General features: G+C 42.5%; 1 protein-coding gene across 1 annotated transcript; it reads right to left on the reverse strand.

Annotated features, from left to right (window-relative positions):
* Positions 1-1,809: 1,809 nt before the first annotated feature.
* On the reverse strand, positions 1,810-2,856 carry LOC135496526 (putative nuclease HARBI1). Its single transcript, XM_064785886.1, has one exon. The coding sequence runs from the start codon at positions 2,854-2,856 to the stop codon at positions 1,810-1,812; it is 1,047 nt and encodes a 348-aa protein (XP_064641956.1).
* Between the last annotated feature and the right edge of the window lie 234 nt (positions 2,857-3,090).

The following is a 3,090-nucleotide window of genomic DNA, read 5'->3' on the forward strand; positions in this document are numbered from 1 at the left end:
AAGTCTTCAGACAATAAGCTATCATTTGAATAATGAAAAGTGCTGTTTTGATGGGGAAAAATAGGGTTTTTAAAACCAAATAGCCGGGCACCGATCTTCCAAAATTAGCGATGGTTAAAAACAGTCTCCCAGATATGGGGCAATCTCTTCATTATCATAATGGGATTTGGAGGCATGTTTACAGATTTTACAAGTTTGAGACCTGTTGGACCTAAAACCCGCATAGATCCCCATAGATCCCCTCTATTTGTCGAGTTAGCGCCCCTGTAAGATCATGCATTTTCGGACACTAGAACGAAATCTTCCTGCGGATATCGCGGTTTCGGTGATGATTTAAGGAGAAATTGACTGTTCTTAGAGTTGTATGGGACAGAAATGAGTTCATACTTCATGAATACATGAATATATTATGATATGGGCGGGCTTCTAAGTCAAAACAATAACAAACTCAACTGCATCTCTACTGTATATTGCGTAGTGTATTGCCTAGTGTATTTCGTAGTGTATTTTAGCGGAGACATTATTTCCGCACTTTGGCCACGCCAAACGTCTTTTTTATTCGTGGAAGTTAATCTGCTCTGTAAATATAATTTTACACAGGAAGAATCCATACTAGGTATTGCAATATTTCATGTCTATTGGTGTTTTTGTGTACAGGAGCGCACCAGACAGTGAGACGTGGAGATGTGTTCAGTGCTGCTGCTGTCAGTAGACTGAATCTGATTGGCCATAGCGATCAGTAATATGGGTCGGGATCACGTGATGTGACGTCACCGCGGTATCCTCCTTGGTTTGTAACCATTTTCTTCTATAGCCTAAGCCTGGGTTTACATAGAGCTACACGGTATACGGACACGCAGGTGAACAAAGGCCCCACAACGGGTTCATGACCATAAAACTTTTGTTAACCAGCGTATCAGTATACTGTGTAGCTCAATGAAAACCAAGCCTTAAAGATATGCATCCTTACTCTATACGTTGTATTGTAACAAACTAATATCCCTTTTGTAGGAGGTGGTCCAGCACCAGTGGAGCCGTCATTAATTTCGCAGAAAGTGGCTGCAATACTGGGAGAAAACGATCCGACTGTACATGGTATAGAAGGTGGTATCGACAGTTCCATGAAAGATGCAGGATGTTCCAACCAGGCCAAGTCACATGCTGCAACTTTGACACAGGATGAGCCTTCAACATCGGCTATTCCCATTAGTCCAACAAGGTATTAATCACAATTTATGAATGAGATTGGAACTGACAAGCTTTTTATTAATACCAATTTAGACAGTAATTAACATTTCAATGTGGCATGAAAAGAGAAGCTACAATAGTGCATCTCATTAACACAAATTTGTATTTCTTTTCCAGTCCATCCACAAATAATGAAGCTGTGGTGCGTTTCACGACAACGCGACGTCTCAATCCACCTGCAGCATTGCCGTGCAAGCTATGCCCGCCATTGCCTGAGGAAACTGAAAAGAGTAAGAAACGTAAATGTGATGACGCTGCTGCAGAAGTTACAGAGATGCACAAGGATCTTTTGGCTCTCGAGAAGACTAGAGTCACATTAGAGATTGAAAAGCTGCAAATGGAAAAGAACAAGCTATCGTTAGAAATAGAGGTTCTTCAATTAAAGAAGCAAAGGTTAGGTTATGGACAATTCATGCCTACCACCTATGGAAGTAATCAAGTACATGCACCACATTCAGACTACAATTTCACAAATCTTTGAATATTTGTAACTTCGTGCAATTGTTGAAATACAGTCATGATTAACATTACAATTGTTCACATCATTTATTTCACTTACATTTATCTGAAGTGGGTATTGACAATTTGATCTCTACTTCCAGCCCCATTGATCCTGTCTGGCAAAACAAGCACGTTTGCTGGGTCGACTAATGGTTGTGGGCGGTGTTCAATTGGTTCTTCATCAAAATCTGGTAAAGCTCTGTCTTTTGCAAGATTGTGGAGAATGGCGCAGACAGCAATGATTTCGCAACATTTCTGTGGTGTGTGCCTCAACATCCCATGTAAGCAATGGAATCGTTTTTTCCATTGGCCGATTCCTCTTTCAACCAAGCACCTTGTTCTCTTGTGGGCTCTGTTGTACCTCCGTTGCTGTGGCGTATTTGGATTAAGAAATGGCGTCATCAGCCATGGTCGCACGGGATATCCACTATCGCCTAAAAGCAGTTCCTCGCCATTTCGTTCCTCAAAAATAGTTGCAAGGCCACTTTCTCTTAGAATAACGGAATCATGTGTACTTCCTGGCCATCTTGCAACTACATTGATAAATCTGTATCTTGCATCCATCACTTCTTGGGTGTTTATTGACGTATAGTTCTTCCGGTTGACATATCGCCACTCGTGTTGGGTGGGGCCCAAAATCCACACGTGCGTTCCGTCTACTAGGCCAATAACTCCGGAAAAATTGGCAATCTGATGGAACTCATCAACCATATTGGGAATATCTTGATTCCTTGGAAATTGCACGACTCTTGGCAGTAAAGGGAGCAAAGCGGCTGTAACTTGGGTAACTACACGGCTCATAGTTGGCTGTGAGACGTGTACTGTGTCGCCTACAGTCAACTGGAACGATCCGGTAGCATAAAAGCGTAAAGCTGCTAAAACCTTCAATTCCCTTGGCAATGCGTGGTTTCGTAGGGTGATGGGATCGAGTTCATCTCCGACAACATCTATCAATTCCAAAATCGTTTGACGGTCAAATCGGTAACGCTGGTACAACTCAACATCGTCATATTCATCCAGTGGATGCAGACGGTCTCGTAATACCCTTTCGCGACGAATCGCACGCACTCCAACTAACTGTTCTCGTAACAAAAGAAATGCTGCCATTCCTCTTGGCTGTCTTGTCCAAAACGGATGGAAAATATAGTTTATGGCGAACGGACTTCGACTTAAGACACCCTTGGGGGTGTCTTAAAGTTAAGTGCAAAATTGGGTGTAACGAACCACTTGGGTAGCATATTGAATACGACTTGTTCGTAACACCTAACTTATGGGGTACTTAGGCGTTACACCTAGACATAAGTACGTTTATGAATACCGGCCCTGGTTCCTTGAGCGCCG

The sequence above is a fragment of the Lineus longissimus genome, chromosome 12, assembly GCF_910592395.1.
Source record: "Lineus longissimus chromosome 12, tnLinLong1.2, whole genome shotgun sequence".
Classification (NCBI taxonomy): domain Eukaryota; kingdom Metazoa; phylum Nemertea; class Pilidiophora; order Heteronemertea; family Lineidae; genus Lineus; species Lineus longissimus.